This window comes from Rhinopithecus bieti, unplaced genomic scaffold, assembly GCF_001698545.2.
Source record: "Rhinopithecus bieti isolate Rb0 unplaced genomic scaffold, ASM169854v2 scaffold_9383, whole genome shotgun sequence".
Taxonomy (NCBI): domain Eukaryota; kingdom Metazoa; phylum Chordata; class Mammalia; order Primates; family Cercopithecidae; genus Rhinopithecus; species Rhinopithecus bieti.
The window spans coordinates 105498-122549 of record NW_016806471.1 but is presented as its reverse complement, the minus strand read 5'-3'; the positions used below and the strand labels follow the sequence as shown (position 1 = coordinate 122549).

The 17052-nt window shown below is 53.1% G+C and overlaps 1 protein-coding gene across 1 annotated transcript in view; it reads left to right on the top strand.

Annotated features, from left to right (window-relative positions):
* LZTS1 (leucine zipper tumor suppressor 1) overlaps positions 1 to 14910 on the top strand; it is a 56848-nt gene extending 41938 nt beyond the window's left edge. The window contains exons 2-4 of the mRNA XM_017876743.1: positions 5535 to 6013; positions 7247 to 8050; positions 10748 to 14910. Coding sequence (XP_017732232.1) covers positions 5669 to 6013; positions 7247 to 8050; positions 10748 to 11389 — 1791 coding nt within the window. The 5' untranslated portion in view covers positions 5535 to 5668 and the 3' untranslated portion in view covers positions 11390 to 14910. The remainder of the gene's footprint in view (positions 1 to 5534; positions 6014 to 7246; positions 8051 to 10747) is intronic.
* Positions 14911 to 17052: the final 2142 nt, after the last annotated feature.

Here is a 17052-nt window from a genome sequence, read left to right as displayed (position 1 = left end):
GATTTGGGAACCAGGATGGAACACAGCTGAGTTTTGTGTAACGCTGTCTCCAAGTTGACAGTGAAACAAGTCTAGACGCTTAAAGGTGATTAGCTTAGCTTCAAGTGGATCCCAAAGTCGCCTCAAACTTCAAAGCTCCTCTGTGTGTCGAGAGCTGGGGAGTGGCGAGCTGGGTGTCTGGGCTGAGGGACAGAAATGCTCTCAGGAGGCCTGGAGGTGGCCATTCTTCAGCCACCCCTCTCCTGGGCTCCTGGCATTGTCCATCTTCTTCCTCTTGACCCTCTAGGACGCAGCACAGGGCTGCTGCCCAGGTGAATAGCAGAGCTTCCGAGTACCTACAACCTTGCTGGCATTGGCCCAAAAGGGAAATGAAGCTCGGCTAGAGAAGTCTGCTTTTGATTCCTCCTCTAGGCTTCCTCTTCCTAACCCAGGAAGCTCATTTCGCTATCTGGAACAGGAACCCTAACATCTCTGGATCTCACCTACAGTCCCCAATCGCAGCGTGTGACTTTAGCATGGAGATTGTGGCATTTGGGCATGGGTTCCAATCCCACCTCTGTCACTGGTCACTGAGTGGCCAGGGCCACGGCATCCTACCTCTTGAGTCTGTGCCTCAGCCTCCCTTTTTTTGTTCTAAGACACAAAAACCATTGCTCTCAGAGAGCTCATATTCTGGTAGAGATACACACAATAAACCCTAAATTTGCAGTAGGCCGAGATTATGCCACTGCACTCCAGCCCGGGTGACAGAGTGAGACTCTGTCTTGATTAAAAATAAATAAATAAATAAGATATGGCTGGATGTGGTGGCTCACACCTGTAATCCCGGTGCTTTGGGAGGCCAAGGTGGGAGGATAGCTTGAGGTTAGGAGTTTAAGACTGGCATGGGCAACATAGCAAGAGACCCCATCTCTACAAAAGAATTTTTTAATTAGCCACGAGTAATGGCATGTGCCATCATCCCATCTACTCTGGAGGCTAAGGTGGGAGGATCACTTGAGCCCAGGAGTTGGAGGCTGCAGTGAGCTGTGATCACTGTTACCTGCTGCACTCCAGCTTGGATGACAGAATGAGACTTTGTTTGTAAAATTTAAAAATAAGTAAAAAATAATAAGTTTAGTACAGGTGAGAGCAAGCATTACGTAGGGAATAAACAGGTTGGTAGAAAGTAATGGGGGAGGGATGCAGGGGTTTCAAGGTAACTGGAGAAAGCCACCTTGCGGAGGTGAGACTCAAGTTGAGAACTAGAAAATGATGTATGTGAAGGCTGATGTATGTGAAGAGCCCAGGAGGAGAATTCCAGGCAGGGGAAGTAGCAGCAAGTGCAGAGACTCCTAGATGGGTCAAGGCTTTGTGTGTTCACCCACCAGGAAGGAGATGAGTGTGGCTGTCCCTGTGGACATGCAGGACAAGGTTAGGAGTCCGCATTGTACTCTAACACAGTGGGAAGCCTGCAAGGGTTTCCATTAAGAAGTGCTATGACCTGGACGCTTCAGATGTGTCTGATGAACAGACTGGGGAAAGACACCTGGGGAAAGGCCCAGGTGAGAGGAGATGGAGGTGAGAGGAGATGGATGAGAGCCATAAACAGATCCGTTTAGCACCGATGTTGTTGATAGCCTCCAGCGGTGTCACAGGCTTGAAGGCAACACATACCGTGCACACATCTGAAGACCGCCTACCACGTGCTGGGCATTGTATTTTCCTTCTGTTCGTTTGTTGCATCTCCCTAATGTTCCTATGTAATATTAATGTTTCCATTTTGTAAATGAAGAAACCTCAGAGAGATTGATTTTCAAATCAAACTCCTGCCATGCCGCAGCCGATGGTCTGGTCTGTACAGCACTGCAGGTAGAGCTGCTTGTCAATGTGTATTGCATGGGAGGGTCTTTTGGCCCAAAATGACACCCCTGCACGTGGACCAGAGTAGTATTTTCTCCCCATAGGACCTAGAGGTCTCAGCTAAGCTAGAGATGGATGACCTAGGGGGATGAAAACACATTTTAGCAGTGTCAAGTTTATTTCAGCAGAGCTACCCTGTGCTCCTAAGTCACATCTCGCAGGAATGGGAGGCAGAAAGGTTCCATTTAGAAGGAAAGGACTAGTTTTGGAAAGTGAGTGTGGACATTGAAGATCCCAAAATCCTTAGGGATGATGGATGCTGGCAAGGACAATAGGTAACACATACTAATAAGAATGCCTAGCATTTACTGAGTGCCTACTATGTACTAACTATTGAGTAAATGTTCCAGAGCTGTTATCTTATGGTGGTATTTCTTAAATTTCTCATAATGATCCTATGAGGTAGGCTTCACTGTGTTTCCTTGAGTCTACAAAGCCATCGATTCAATAAAAGCTTTTCACATCAAAACATGTATTAAACTTATACGATGAAGTTTCATTGTCTTGTGCTTTTCCTAATGAAATACAGAACATATTCATTCATAACATAACCTCTTTATTCTTCAGGATACTAATGCAAGTTTGAATCAAAGCCTAGATATTCAGAGTCACAGAGTCTCCATGCACAACTGCTAATTGTACAAAATATATGTAGAATAAAATTAAAATTAAAAAACAGAGTCAGAGAGTTTCTGGCTCCCTTTCAGCTGTGTCCATGCAGTTCTCCATGTTCCACCTGGGATTTCTTTAGCCCCTTTAGGATGGATGGTGTAATTTAGAGCTGAGCAAAGAACAGAGGCTCCTTCCACATCTCCTGGTTTATTAAACTTGTGACTTTCCCCCTCTTAATTGGATCATCTGTCTTTTAACTAAGAAATACTTCATGGTGCATGACAATCACACAACCTTTTCTAGCTTTGAAAATCGTGTGATCTAAACTTAGAGATTTGCCTGAATCTGCACATGTGCTGGCATTGACATCCCAATTTCTCCTGTCTGGTGACTGACAAGGTTGTTATTGTTTAAGCATTGATTATTAGATGCTATCCTATTACTTAAAAAAAAAAAAAAATGCCCAGTCTGGTGGCTCACGCCTGCAATCCTGGCACTTTGGGAGGCAGGTGGATCACCTGAGGTCAGGAGTTCGAGACTAGCCTGTCCAACATGGCAAAACCCCGTCTCTAGTAAAAATACAAAGGTTAGCTAGGCATGGTGGTGCTCAACTGTAATCCCAGCAACCTGGGAGGCTGAGGTGGGAGAATCACTTGAACACAGGAGGCAGAGGTTGCAGTGAGCCAAGATCATACCACTGCACTCCGGCCTGGGCGACAGAGCGAGACTCCATATCAAAAAATAAAAAAAAAAAAAAAAAATAAGGATATATTAGAATTACTTTGTAACACTGAAGGTTAAAGATGTTGAACAGTTTACCTTCCATGTCATAGCTGGCAGGTGATGTAACTAGAATGCACACCAAGTCAGCTGGGTACTTCTCAACATTCAGGCTGTAATGACTGCTTTTGTCAAGGTTACCAAAGATCTCCACATGGCCAAATGCATTGACTAATTCTCAATTGTTGTCTGACTTCAGCAGCACTTGACACCTTGTTTTTTTTTTTTTTTTTTTTTTTGAGACAGGATCTCACTCTGTTGCCCAGGCTGGAGTGCAGTGGTGTGATCTCAGCTCACTGCAACCTCTGCCTCCTGGGTTCCTCAGCTTCCTGAGTAGCTGGCACTACAGGTGCATGCCACCATGTCCAATTTGCCAGGCCAATTTTTTGTATTTTTAGTAGAGACGGGCTTTCACCATGTTGGTCAGGCCGGTCTTTGAACTCCTGACCTCAGGTGATCCCTCTGCCTAGGCCTCCCAAAGTGCTGGGATTACAGGCATGAGCCATTGCGCCTGACCATTTAACACCATTTTTAGGAAACAATTTCTTGACTTGACTTTCTTAGGTCTTCTATATCCGCATCACCCTGAAAACCTCTGCTACTCTTCCTTACTTCTCCTAACCTGCCTGACCTCTGGATGCTAAGTACTCCATGTTAACCATCCTCAGGCTTCTCTTGTCTCTCTGCATCCACTATTTGGTGACCCCGTCTAGTCTCATAGCCACTTCCACACTCCCAGCTCTGACAAGTGCATCTGCAGCTCCCAGCAGCTGCCCACTCACCCTCCTGCCTACTCTCCATCACTCCCTGGATGCCAGATAGGCTTTGCAAACTGAATGTCTTCAACCAGACTCCTCTCTTTGGCATCATCTCTGACTCCTCTCTTTGGTTCACTCCCTACATCTGATCCTTTAGCAAGTCCTATCAGCTCAACCTCAAAATTACATTGAAAACTGCTTTTTAGAGACAGGGTCTCACTCTGTTGCCCAGACTGGTCTTGAACTCCTGGCCTCAAGTGATCCTCCTGCCTTGGCCTCCCAAAATGCTGGGATTACAGACATGAGCCACCGCCACATCTAAAACTTAATCCACAACTACCACCCTAGACTAGCTCTATTAGTCTGTAATCGGCCAACAGTTCTATCCCCATCTCCTCAAAAGCCTCTTCCCCACCTGGAAGCCAGAGTAACCTTCCCCAACCTAAGGCAGATCCAGGTGTCATCTGCTTAAAGTCATCCAAGGGCTCCTTGTCTCAACCCAAGAAAGCCAGAGCTCTTACAGCCGCACAGCGTCCTTGTTGTCTGGTGTCTGCTGGCTCCTGGTTTCTGTTTCTCCTTCCCAGCCTTGCTAATGGCTCTCCAGCCAGTCTGCTTGCCGTGCAGGTCTCACACAGCCAAGCTCCCTCCGCCTCAGGGACTCAGGCTTTTATACCTGGGCTTCTTTTGGTAACCCTTCTCCCCTGAGATTTTCATATGCTTGTACCTCATTTTCTTTTCTTTCTTTTTCTTTTTTTTTGAGTCGGGGTGTCACTCTGTCCACCCAGGCTGGAGTGCAGTGGCACGATTGCGGCTCACTGCAGCCTTGATCCCCGGGGCTCAGATGATTCTCCCACCTCACCCTCCCAAGTAGCTGGGATTACAGGTGTGCACCACCATGCCCAGCTAATTTTTGTATTTTTAGTAGAAACGGGGTTTCTCTAAATTGCCCAGGCTGGTCTCAGACTCCTGGACATAAGCAACCTGCCCACCTTAGCCTCACAGAGTGCTGGGATTACACGCATGAACCAGCATGCCTGGCACCCCCCTCATTTTCTTGAGGCCTTTTAAAATGCTACCCTAACAAAAGAGATCTTCCTGCATAAAACAGCCGCCTCCCAGAATTCTGTTCTGTTCTCTGCTCCAGTTTCCCCCGCAGCACTGGTACCACTTGCTACAGTATACATTGGTTTGCTTCTGGCCTCTCCACACCACTGTAACCCTAAGTTCCAGGAATGCAGAGGCTGTTACAGGTTAGTCACTTGCTGGTCCTGAGTGTTTAGAGTAGAGGCTCACCTGAAGTGGGCTCCTGGTGAATGTTTGTTGAATTATCAGACAAAGGAAGAAGGAACAGAGCACCCGCTGGTGGAGACAGTGCTGGGCTCTGACATGGGTTTCTTTACTGCCCAGATTTGGAAGTCGGAATAAGCACTGTGCTGTGACCACTCCCACCCACGCTGACTTCTGTCTTGTGTCTTCTTCCAGGTCTACAGCTCTCACAGGCTCTGTGAGGGCTTTGCTATGACCTCAGTCCCCTCGCGGAGCCAGGACTGCCCCTTGCTGCCGCAGCCTCTCCGGGTGCCCGCCTCGCCCTGCCCCATCCTCAGCCCCGAGTCACTATGGGCAGCGTCAGTAGCCTCATCTCCGGCCACAGCTTCCACAGCAAGCATTGCCGGGCTTCGCAGTACAAGCTGCGCAAGTCCTCCCACCTCAAGAAGCTCAACCGGTATTCCGACGGGCTGCTGAGGTTTGGCTTCTCCCAGGACTCGGGTCATGGCAAGTCCAGCTCCAAAATGGGCAAGAGCGAAGACTTCTTCTACATCAAGGTCAGCCAGAAAGCCCGGGGCTCGCACCACCCAGATTACACGGCGCTGTCCAGCGGGGACTTAGGGGGCCAGGCTGGGGTGGACTTTGACCCGTCCACACCCCCCAAGCTCATGCCCTTCTCCAATCAGCTAGAAATGGTAAGTGGGGGTCGCTGGCAAGGGTGAGTGGGTTGGAAAGGCCGGAGAAAGCAAAATGGGGGTGGAGAGCCTGGGAGTTCAGGGGGAGTGGTGACCTGAGCATTTAGACTCCAAAAAGCCAGAGCGGCAGGGGTGCGGCAGAAGCCTGTGGCCACACCACAGAGATCAAAGGTTGCACAAAGGAATCGGAGCATTGCTCAGTCCCCTGAAGCACAAGTCTCAGGTCAGCCCATAAGCAAAGAGCACAGGGGACATGTAAGCTGACTGGAGTCCCACTGAAATGTAGCTGGATTGTCAACGCAGGACGCCTCGGGAAGGAGAGGGAGCCCTGTTCTCATCTAGAAGCACAGATGAAACGGATGCAGGCCGGGAGTTAACCACTTCTCTCCCCAGAAGACTGGTGCGGGTGGGTGGGGTCTTCTCATCTGCTGCCCTGGTGTGCATTAGCTCCTTGCTCAAGCTGCGCCTGGAGGCATCTTTGAATACAGGCTGGAATTTTGTCATCCATTTACCAGAGATGAGGGCAAAAGAGGCCCAGGCACTCAGAAATCCAGCCCTCACACCAGCCCGAGCCCTCATGCGTCCTGCGAGTGGACCCTGAAATCAATTTTCCTATTCAGTCCTTTGCCCCTTGCCCTGGGGAAATGAATCCCCGGTTTTGATTGAGTAGGAAAGAGCCTCTTATGTTTGCATAGAGCATTCAGCTTTTCAAACTAAGGGGCTTGTAAACTGCAAAGCACTTTACCAGGGAAAATTACAGTTTTAAAAAAGGATTGTGATTTGGAGTGAGCCTCCCAACCCCGGAAGGAGACCAGGTCCATGTGATTGCTCCAGGCTTAATGGAAGAGGCAGTGAACAGGAAGAAGGGACGGACCTAGAGAGGGACAGCAAGCTGGGCCAGCCTAATGTCCTAACCTGCTCCACACAGAGACCTAGAGCCTCAAGATGGTGTTTGTCACCTCAGGAGGGCTGGCACAAGCTGGTGGCAGGTTGCTATTTCATGGAACAAAGTGCCCAAGTCACCATTAGGGTTTTTTCTTTCCTAAGAGAGATTTATCACATTCAGCTGCTTCAAAGCAACAGGCAAGGTATGCTAAGACAAGTGACCGAGAGGGGTGCTGCATGTGCTCAGAGAACCCAGATTGGCTCAAGGTCGGCACACGTGCCCGGGGAGGGAGGGTGCAATGTGCGTGCAGGGGAGGCATGAATCACCGCAGTCCTTTTCCTCTACAGGGCTCCGAGAAGGGTGCAGTGAGGCCCACAGCCTTCAAGCCTGTGCTGCCGCGGTCAGGGGCCATCCTGCACTCCTCCCCGGAGAGTGCCAGTCACCAGCTGCACCCCGCCCCTCCAGACAAGCCCAAGGAGCAGGAGCTGAAGCCTGGCCTGTGCTCTGGGGCGCTGTCTGACTCCGGCCGGAACTCCATGTCCAGCCTGCCTACACACAGCACCAGCAGCAGCTACCAGCTGGACCCGCTGGTCACACCCGTGGGACCCACCAGCCGTTTTGGGGGCTCTGCCCACAACATCACCCAGGGCATCATCCTCCAGGACAGCAACATGATGAGCCTGAAGGCTCTGTCTTTCTCTGACGGAGGTAGCAAGCTGGGCCACCCGAACAAGGCAGACAAGGGCCCCTCATGCGTCCGCTCCCCCATCTCCACGGACGAGTGCAGCATCCAGGAGCTGGAGCAGAAGCTATTGGAGAGGGAAGGCGCACTCCAGAAACTGCAGCGCAGCTTCGAGGAGAAGGAGTTCGCCTCCAGCCTGGCCTACGAGGAGCGGCCGCGGCGCTGCAGGGACGAACCGGAGGGCCCGGAGCCCAAAGGCGGCAGCAAGCTCAAGCAGGCCTCACAGAAGAGCCAGCGCGCACAGCAGGTCCTGCACCTGCAGGTACTGCAGCTTCAGCAGGAAAAGCGGCAGCTCCGGCAGGAGCTCGAGAGCCTCATGAAGGAGCAGGACCTGCTGGAGACCAAGCTCAGGTCCTACGAGAGGGAGAAGACCAGCTTCGGCCCCGCGCTGGAGGAGACCCAGTGGGAGGTGAGGCCACGCAGTGCTCACGGGCTTGGGTGGTCAGCGGTTTGGCGCCAGTCCCCCTCCTCTCCTTCTGGTGCTGGCCAATAGCGTGCAAACACAGACCGTGCAGGCAAGTGAGGCACACGTGCTGGTTTTATCACCCAAAGAAGGGTTCCCTGCAAACCATGTTGGGGGATCGACTTACTTCTGAGCTTCCTCCTATCCCCACCATCACCCTCATGGCCCCTAGATTTCAATTTCCCTGAGTGAACCATTAACCAAGAAGCCGGAAGCCAGATAACCAAGGCTCAGCCAGGCTGTGGGCCAGCCTCCCTTCAGTCTGCTCACAGTAGGCTCAGAAGAAGCACAAGCTATGCCTGAGTTCACGCGGGGCCAGGAGCCCAAGAGAGCACAGAATGTATTTGTTGCTTTGGAGGGAGGGACCGCACCCACTAGGAAAAGACACCCCATTGGTGGCAGGTTTCAGTGATGGAAGTGGCCACTCTTTGCAGAAGTGTAAGTGGAACTTCTATTTGATGAGCTGAGATGGAAACCTAGGAGAGGAAGGAAAGAGTCACACGCTCACACATTTACACACTCACACACACTCACTCACTCACCCGGTCACACTTGGAAATGAGGCATCCAGACCTGACGGTCCTGGAGAACCCCATAACCTCTGCATCCTATTAGTGGGAAACCAGCTTTTCTCACCAGCCCGGTGGTCTGGATGACCCATGGAGTTCAAGTCTGTCATTGAGGCTCTTTACATGCTCACACCCTGCTTGGTCTGTCCACGTGCCTGCCTCACCCCCAGTTCAGAGTTCAAATCTCAGTCTACACGCAAACCCCTGTCTATGTGCAAGTCAACAACCAGTGGTTTGACTTGCCCGCTGCTGGCAGCTGTATCACCCCCATTTAACACCAACTGTATTGGTCTCTGTGTCAGCCTGATTTCTGTCATCCATGTTTATGCCCACACCCTCTGACCTCACCCCTGCATGCACCCAGCCCTCCTCTCTCCTCTCTACTGGGGTAAAGACTACATTGCAGGCCGGGCGCGGTGGCTCACGCCTGTAATCCCAGCACTTTGGGAGGCTGAGACGGGCGGATCACGAGGTCAGGAGATCGAGACCATCCTGGCTAACACGGTGAAACCCCGTCTCTACTAAAAAATACAAAAAGCTAGCCGGGCGAGGTGGTGGGCGCCTGTAGTCCCAGCTACTCGGGAGGCAGAGGTAGGAGAATGGCGTAAACCCGGGAGGCGGAGCTTGCAGTGAGCTGAGATCCGGCCACTGCACTCCAGCCCGGGTGACAGAGCGAGACTTCGTCTCAAAAAAAAAAAAAAAAAAAAAAAAAAGACTACATTGCAAATTCACTGCTGTACCCGGTGACTAGTACCATGCTGGTTTGGATGCATAGCCCAGTCCACATCTGCCAAACGAGGAATCATTGTCTTCTCCTCTTGCTCTTCTCTATTTCCACTCCTATCCCCCATCAAAATTTGGCCAACAGCAATGATGAACACCGAAGCCACAGGTTAGATCCATATGTCTCTGGATCTTGGCCATTTGGGGTCATGGGAGACCAAGGCCAGTCTGGCTGAATTGTAAGAGTGAATGAAGGCCAGAGCATGTGGCTCTACAAAATGGATTCTTGGAGCAAGCCTGGAAGCCACCTTCACATTTCCTTTCGCAGTAGAAATGTCCCCTTGCCCTCAGTGAAACACTGCACAGTCCTGGAGAAAATCCGACCCTACCCAGGATGCCTGCTTGGGACCAAGAATTTCATTCCAAGGCCAACCCTGTATTCATGTCATGAAGGGAGTGACACAGTCATGGCTGAGGCATGGGCCTGGCTTTGAACCTCAGCTTGACCGCTTATGATCCAGGTGATTCTAAATACATTAGCCATGGTGACAATGGGGTGTAGTGATTAAACTGTTAGGATCAGATCCTTACTCTTATACTTTATATAATATATATATATAAGCCCTCAGGCTGGTCACTTCACCAGCTATTTCTCATAACCTCTCTGTGCCTCAGTTTCACTGATGTAAATTGAAGCTTAATAATAGTACCTACTTCATCGGGTTGTAAGGAATAGATGAGCAAATGTAGGGCTTGGCACTTAATAACACTATAAATTATTAGTGAAAGTATGTTTATAATATACTTACGTGTGGCTAGGCGTGGTGACTCACACCTGCAATCCCAGCACTTGGGAGGCCGAGGCAGCCAGATCACTTGAGGTCAGGAATTCAAGACCATCCTGGCCAACATGATGACACCCCATCTCTACTAAAAATACAAAAACCAGCTAGGCGTGGTGGCAGGTGCCTGTAATCCCAGCTACTTGGGAGGCTGAGGCAGGAGAATCGGGAGGGGAGGCGGAGGTTGCAGTGAGCCAAGATCGCGCCACTGCACTCCAGCCTGGGGGACAAAGTGAGACTTCTTCTCCAATAACAGCAATAATAATATACTATGTGTCATTATACATGATGATGATTATTTTATCAGTTTACTATCTAACCTAGCTCGATAACCTGGGGAAAAGGTCACAGCAATGTCCAGCTTACTTTCAGATTGGACAAAGGCTGGAATGCCTAACACCAGGCCACCGCATCCGGAGTGGCTTGGTTATTTTAGGCAGCTGAGCTGTCAGTTCCCTGGGTAAGGACACTCACGTCTTGGCGCTCTGTCTCTATCCCACCCTCGGCAGGTGTGCCAGAAGTCTGGCGAGATCTCCCTCCTGAAGCAGCAGCTGAAGGAGTCCCAGACAGAGGTGAACGCCAAGGCTAGCGAGATCCTGGGTCTCAAGGCGCAGCTGAAGGACACTCGGGGCAAGCTGGAGGGCCTGGAGTTGAGGACCCAGGACCTGGAGGGGGCCCTGCGCACCAAGGGCCTGGAGCTGGAGGTCTGTGAGAATGAGCTGCAGCGCAAGAAGAATGAGGCAGAGCTGCTGCGGGAGAAGGTGAACCTGCTGGAGCAGGAGCTGCAGGAGCTGCGGGCCCAGGCCGTGCTGGCCCGCGACATGGTGCCACCCACCTTCCCCGAGGATGTCCCCGCCTTGCAGCGGGAGCTGGAGCGGCTGCGGGCCGAGCTGCGGGAGGAGAGGCAAGGCCATGACCAGATGTCCTCGGGCTTCCAGCACGAGCGGCTGGTGTGGAAGGAGGAGAAGGAGAAGGTGATTCAGTACCAGAAGCAGCTGCAGCAGAGCTACGTGGCCATGTACCAGCGGAACCAGCGCCTGGAGAAGGCCCTGCAGCAGCTGGCACGCGGGGACAGCGCCGGGGAGCCCTTGGAGGTTGACCTGGAAGGGGCTGACATCCCCTACGAGGACATCATAGCCACTGAGATCTGAGGGGCTGCCTGGGAAGGCGAGTCTGGGGACCTGGCACTGGGAGGCAGGGCTCTCCTGTGCCTCCCCCTTGCTCAGCAACCCAGACCCCTCTGAGAGACACCAATCCCTGGGACACAGACCCAGGACCCCCAAGGGGAGGGCAGGATGGCCTTTCCTTCTCTCTCTGATTTCCCAGTGTTCACCAGCCCTGCAGCCCACCAGGCCTCAGGCCCTGACTCCTCTGGCTTTCCCAGGAGATGAGTCCAGGGGTCTCTCTGCTTTGGTTGAGGGCTCCCTGAACTTTGGCCTTTGTTCAAAATAGATATCCTCTCCCCCTCCTCCAGGGAAGGTGGCCACAGCAAGTATAGGGGCTCCCCTCCGCTTCTCATCCCAACCACTTTTTCCTCCTGGACACATCGGAATGCCTTGGAAATAGAAAGAAGCCATATATGACCAGAAGCCTTGGAACCGGCCCCATCAGAACCTGAGCTATTCTCCTCTGGCCGCAGAGGTGTAGGGGTGAAATGAGCTGTGGTGAAGCTGGCTTTGAAACCTCAGGGCTGTCCTGGGCCCAGCAAGCCACAGGAAGGAGGGGAGAGCCAGGCAGCCCGCAGTGTGGAGACGCTGCCACAGCCAGAGGAGGGCAGAGGGAAAATCCAAGGGTTGGGAACCAGTGGCGGGTGATGGCCAACCCCTGGGGCCCAGTCCTTGTTTACTGGTTCTTGCGAATGGGAGCTGAGCAGCCTCTGGACAGCCAGTGGCCTTTGACCTCAGTGACCATTCTTCTTTAAGCCATACACCCTGAGACCCCCGGCTGGGTGCTGGGAAGGGAGGGTTGAAGCCACCATGAACCAGAGGGTGTGGCTTTCCAGTTGCCCTCAGGGAGCCTCCCCATCTGTTCAGCTGGGGCCAGAGGCTGGGAGTCCCTACCTGGTTCACAGTGGCCGGCGGCTACTCTGGAATGTTTTTCCTTCCCCAGAATCAAGCTTTTCCTTGACCCAGAAGAGCTCATATCACTAAGACAGCACATGTGTGATCTGGGCATTTTCCTCCTCTGCCTACAGCCAGGTTCGGTGGCACACCTTCCCCCCTTAGCACCTTCAGGGCTGAGTTCTGGGTTTCTACAGGTCAGGACGGCTCCTCAGAGTGCCAGAGAGCCAGAGCCCCAAGCAGGATGAAAAAGAGGCATATACACAGCAGTGTGCATAGCCTGGCCACCAGCCATCCTCCCTCCACCTCATGCCCCCCATTTGTCCCAGACTAAAGGACCCAGAGAGCAGCTCCTTTCTCAGGAGCTTGGACAGTGCCCCAGGGAGTCCAGGGTTTCTCTGCAGATGTGCAGAGCTGGAGGTGGTGGAGAAGGATAAAAGGGAATTTCTCTGTTGTTTGGTTCAGGGATTTTATTTTTATTTTTATGAGACAGGGTCTTGCTCTGTCCCCCAGGCTGGAGTGCAGTGGCATGATCATAGCTCACTGCAGCCTCATACTCCTGGGCTCAAGCAATCCTCCTGCCTCAGCCTTCCAGCTAGCTGGGACTACAGGTGCACGCCAACATGCCTGGCTAACTTTTCATTTTTTTTGTAGGGACGGGGTCTCGTTTTGTTGCCAAAGCTGGTCTCGAACTTCTGGCCTCAAGCAATCCACCTGCCTTGGCCTCCCAAAGTGCTGAGATTACAGATGTGAGCCACCGTGCCTGGGCAGATTTTTCTTTTATTCTTTCTTTCTTTCTTTTTTGCTTTCTTGTCTTTTCAGAAGCAAGCCAGACCTAGCAGGCTGTTCCATGTGCTATTTTTGACTGTAGCCACAGCTGCTGTTCTCAGGACAGCAGCCCTTCCCACATGCCTGTGCCTGCTGCCTGCTGAGATGAGGAGGGGAGCGTCTGGGAACTTGCGAGTACGAGGCCAGTCCCCATTTCTGCCTCGCCCACCCCTGGCCCTTAGAGACCCTGAGGTGGGGGTGGGGAGATGCTTCTCTCCTTGCCCCCTGCCCTCATGGGCCCTAGCCCGTCCCTGAGTGTGCGCTGAGGCCAGAGTCACCTTTTCTGTGGCTGACTCTGGGGTTAAACGGTGCCATCCTCAAATGACAGAGGAGGTTTTCTAGAATTTCAAACCATTGCTCTTAGTCCCAAGCTAGGTTTAAACCTGGAATCTACAAGCCAAAAGTCCCTCCCTGCCTGAGAGCGGTACCCTCCATTGGGCACAGTTCAGACCCAAGTCAAAGATGTCCCATTCCTTGCCCCCCGGCCCTCATTTCCTTCATTTCCACCAGGCTGTGCCTTGTTTGAGTTTTGCCTCCCAGTGAGACTGCCCATGGAGAGAAAGGAAAGGGCTGGCTCCCCCTCCCCTGGCTGGAGACCCCCCCACCCCAGGAAAGAGCAGCCAGAGTCCAGTGCTCTGCCCCCAGACGTTGCCTGAGAAGAATTGGCTGCCACACCGAGGGGAAGGCCCTGAGGCAAGAGGCTGTGCTCCGCCATGGTGTCCCGGTGCCCTCCATACACGGGGGAGTGCAGCCTTCTCCGTATCTCCATGGCCCTGGCCCAGGCCGGCCCAGACGTGTTCCCCCCAGGCCTTGTCCAACATCCGAGGTAGCAGATGTCTTCCCTGGGCTGCCACCAGCCCCGGCCCCAGAGTGGCCCACAGTGGCACTAGAATGCAGATGTCCCGTGACCTCACGACCTCGCGCCCTCATCTTCCTGTGGGTGTTCTTTCCCGCCCTGTCCAAAAGCGCCCTCACCATTCTTGGACCATGCCAGATGCTGCCTCTCTGGAAAGAGGCTCTGGACAGCAGAGGCCTCCAAGCACAGAGCCTGGCCCCAGGCCCCAAATGGGGTGGTCTTCCTGCCCTTCCCTCTGGGCACGCCTGCTGGCACGCTGACCCACTCGAATGGACCAACCTGCTGTGTCCCCAGAGGATGCCTGCAGGAGAGAGCAGCGCTCCACACCACCTCACCAAGGATCGAACTCTGCCGCTGGGCCTCGGAATGACTGGACTCTCACGGGGTTCCCTCCTAGCTCTCTTGGTGAACTCCTGCCAGGCACTCGCAGCCCCTATAGCACTGAGCTCACATGAGACTGGCATGTGGGGGGCATCTCTCCCCAAGGAGGCACTCGCTGAGCCTCCTGTGCCTGGTCCTATCCTGGGCCATGTCTTAGGTGAGACAGTTGCCCGAAACTAAGCCAGGCCGGGCTGTAGGAGCAGCAGCTTTGGGAGAGGGATTTCCCTGCAGACCTCAAGTCATCATGCAGTGGGTGCTGCCATGACAGAGGCTGTACCCCTGGGCCAGCGAGGCTGCTCACCCATCTCGCTGCAAGGTGGGCTTCGTGCTGTGCCTGCAGGCAGAGCTGGAGCCCCCAGCAGAGGCGGGCTGGGACAGACCAGCATTTGGAAGATGTACATAGTTGTTTTTCTCTTTGTGGTTTCTTGTTGGGTTTGGTTTGCTTTTGACAGCTTCATTTTATTTTTGATGTCACTTTTTGGCCATGTAAACTATTTGTTGCAATTTTATGTTTTTATTTATGAATAAAGAATGCCATTTCTCACGCTCTCTAGAGCCACATGTGTCTGCCCTCCTCTCCCCTCGCTATGGTGTGGCAGCTCCCTGGCACTTCTTCCCTTGGAACAGGAAAGATGACATCCCTTCCACCAGTGAGGGGGGTGAGGAAGGCGGCACAGGGCAGTGGGAAAGGAGGGCCCAGGAGTCAGATAGGCTTTAGCTGGCCCCTGCCCCCATCACCTACCCCGGGACCTTATCTGTGAAATGAGAGGAAAAGGGACCCAGGGACAGGTGCCCCTGTAGAGTCAGAGCATCCTCTCCAAAAGATAGCCCCTCCCCACCCAAACCGCATGCCCCACCGGCTGCTCACCTCACCAGCCAACTCCTGGGTCTACCGCATATGGCCTATTGGCAAAAGACCAGCATGGCTATAGTTGCCACTGCCCCAGGGCCCCCTGGTGGGGCAGGTGCAGTCACCACCATGGCCATCTGTCCAGCCTTCTTGGTTCCAGCCTACCTGGTGCCCCCTTGACAACCTTCCCTACTATCCCGGGCTCACAGCCTAGGCCCAGAGGGCTGCTGCTCAGGTGGCAGGAGACAGAAGGGACATGTTATGAGGAAATTGAAATCGCAAGGCAGCCTAGGGGGCACAAAAGGGGCAGATGACAAGGCCTCTGAGGTGGGGAAGGTTAGTGTAGACTGGGGGGTCTGGGGAGAGGCAGGCAGGAGAAGACTTGGGGCAAGGGTAGGACACAAGAAGAGTGGGAGGGAGGAAAGGACTAGAAACGTGTCTCGGGGGCAGGCGTTCACACAGCTCCCTGCCCACCTGTGATGGGAAAAGAGTAGTACTGCGGGTTGGAGAGGCAGGAGGACCAGGGTGCAGGGGCCCACGCAGAAGCTCAACTCACTGAGCCAGGACAGGAGCCAAATTCTGATTAACACAGAAGCCCCAGCTTTGGGACAAAGGGGTCATGTCCGACTTGGGGTAACTCTTCCCCATCTTCCTCCTAGACCTGGCCCAGGCTGGTGACCTCACTAAAACATGCCTCTCACTAATCACACTCTTGGGTTACACCTTCCTCTTTAACTGGAGCAGGCCCAGAGATTCATTTTAACCAATAGGATACAACAGGAGTGATGTGCTGCCAGTGTCAGCCTAAGCCCAGAAGGCCTAGCAGCTTCTACTTTGATTCTATTATTTGAGGCAGGGTCTCACTCTGTCACCCAGGCTGGAGAGTGCAGTGGTGTGATCATGGCCTACTGAGGCCTTGACTTTGTGGGCTCAAGCAATCCTCCTTCCTCAGCCCCCCAAGTAGCTAGAACCACAAGCATGCACCACCATACCTGGCTAATTTTTAAATTTTTTTGTGGAGATGAAGTCAGGGGTAGGCACTATGTTGCCCAGGCTGGTCTCAAACTCCTGGCTTCGAGCCATCCTCCCACCTTGGCCTCCCAAAGTGCTGGGATTACAGGCATGAGCCCCTGTGCCTGGCCCACTTCCGCTTTTATACTCTTGGGAGCCCTAAGATGCCACATAAGAAGCCCACCCTCCTGTTTTGCTGGAAAGGCCGCTTAGGGTAGGAGGGGTCACTTGTCCCAGAGTCTCAGCTAGGTCCCGCATCCAGCTGAGCGCAGCTGAGTGACTACCCTGGACCCAGCCGACCCCATGGGGAACAGCCTTGTTCCCCCCTCTGCCCTGCCACAGTCCTTACCCTCAGATCCCTAAGCACAGTAAATGACAGTGTGTTTAAGCCGCTGACGTCAGGGATCTATTACATGGCATAAGGATACATCACCAGAATGCCCATCAGCACGCTCCTTTGCTTGCCACTTCACAAGCCTCTCTCCATCCAAAGGGCTCAGAGTGACATAAAAAAGCACCCCTAGAGGCCAGGCGCGGTGGCTCACGCCTGTAATCCCAGCACTTTGGGAGGCCGAGATGGGCGTATCACGAGGTCAGGAGATCGAGACCATCCTGGCTAACACGGTGAAACCCCGTCTCTACTAAAAAACACACACACAAAACAAAAACAAAAAAAAACTAGCCGGGCGAGGTGGTGGGCGCCTGTAGTCCCAGCTACTCAGGAGGCTGAGGCAGGAGAATGGCATAAACCTGGGAGGTAGAGCTTGCAGTGAGCTGAGATCCGGCCACTGAGCCCCAGCCTGGGCGACAGAGTGAGACTCCGTCACA